We start from the raw sequence: 1,437 nt of genomic DNA on the forward strand, positions 1-1,437 counted from the left end.
CAGTATTAAAAAAAAAAGTGGAACAACTAGTCTATGGACTTCTCTTGCTTTTGTTTGCAGTTGCAGATGATGATGTAACATTTTGGAACAAACAGTCACCATACCTTACTAAAACAACCAGCTAGTGGCTGCAGCGTCAGCTGACTGATAAGTTACACAGCTTAGTTTTTAAGACCCAAAGGTTTAATGAGAACTGGTATTTGCAGTCCACGCCGTGATGCAACATGAAAGTACTGTTTTAATACTGTAAGACTTTATAATAAACACAATGAAAACAGTCTGCATATATGACAAGTTTCATAAAAGCTACAGCAACCTTGAGTCAGGTGTAAATTAGACAATGCGAGTGCCCTGAGCTCCGTGTGTGTGTGTGTGTGTGTGTGTGCTGACCTCTAATATCACAACATCATAGTCACTAAAGGAGCAGAACTGTGTGGCCCAGGCAGCATCACTCCTGATCACCTCATTGATTAGATATTCAAAATCCAGAGTCAGCTGCTCAACACAAACACTCTGCAAAACAAAAAGTACAAATTCATGATCAACCACACACACAAAAATACTCTGTACGTGTCCAAACCATCTCAGCTTTGCCTCTCTACCTTTGTCTTCAAAGTGTCTAATTCATGTCCATTCTGGTTACTCAGCCCTGTAACTCCAACATCCCCAGGACAGTTCTTACTTATTCCTTACTGCTACTTCCATACATGTTCTCCATTGACTTTACAGTCACATGCACCAACACCTACCTGTCCATTGTGTGGCCCTGTAACCAGCTGGAGGTTACGTCCTTTCAGGTCTGTGACTGTGAAAGGCAGCTGGACTTTATCATCTTCATAACCTAGAAAAACAAATGAGGAAGAAATACCAGTCAGCATCTTTGGATCTGACCGGACACATTCTTTGACTCTGTCTTTTATCATCTCTCACCTCCAGCATTCTGCTCTGCTGCCCCTGGCTGTTGTAAGCGGTAGTGTAGGCGTGAGTAGTTTACATATCCAGGCTCACTGGGGCTGGCTTCCTGGCATGAAGACATAGTTGGAGTGGCTGACGGTGATGAGGAAGAAGAGGCGGGAGACATCACTTGTTCCGATACCTGTGGCAGACTATGGCTAACACCTGAGGTTAATGGTTGTAGTAAATTAGTCCTTCTCTCTTCTACGCTCAACCCTTTACAACCACCCTCCTCTCTCACAGTCTCTGCAATGGTCCCTTTGTCTCCAGTTGACTGTACTGCCTCTTTTACACCACCATCAGACGTTCTCCTCTCCCCCTGGCCTTCACCATCTTTCCCTCCTCCCTGGGCTCGCCTGAAAAGGTCAGCAGCAAACTCCCGGGCTCGCATCGCTGCTTGTGAATGGCTAGGAGATGAGGGGACTGGAGTGGGTCTGCTAGGTGGAAGTCGATGTTCAGGAGATTCTTGAGGTAGTGAGGAAG

General features: G+C 45.4%; 1 protein-coding gene across 1 annotated transcript in view; it reads right to left on the reverse strand.

Moving 5' to 3' along the window:
- Window positions 1–1,437, reverse strand: part of dcaf15 (DDB1 and CUL4 associated factor 15) — an 8,650-nt gene that overhangs the window by 3,627 nt on the left and 3,586 nt on the right. Inside the window, exons 7-9 of the mRNA XM_013911507.1 lie at window positions 931–1,437; window positions 750–841; window positions 391–513 (exon numbers count right to left, since the gene is read on the reverse strand). Of these exons, the coding sequence (XP_013766961.1) occupies window positions 391–513; window positions 750–841; window positions 931–1,437 (722 nt within the window). The remainder of the gene's footprint in view (window positions 1–390; window positions 514–749; window positions 842–930) is intronic.

This window comes from Pundamilia nyererei, unplaced genomic scaffold (assembly GCF_000239375.1).
Source record: "Pundamilia nyererei isolate P.nyererei 1_Seehausen unplaced genomic scaffold, PunNye1.0 scaffold00065, whole genome shotgun sequence".
In the NCBI taxonomy this organism is placed as follows: domain Eukaryota; kingdom Metazoa; phylum Chordata; class Actinopteri; order Cichliformes; family Cichlidae; genus Pundamilia; species Pundamilia nyererei.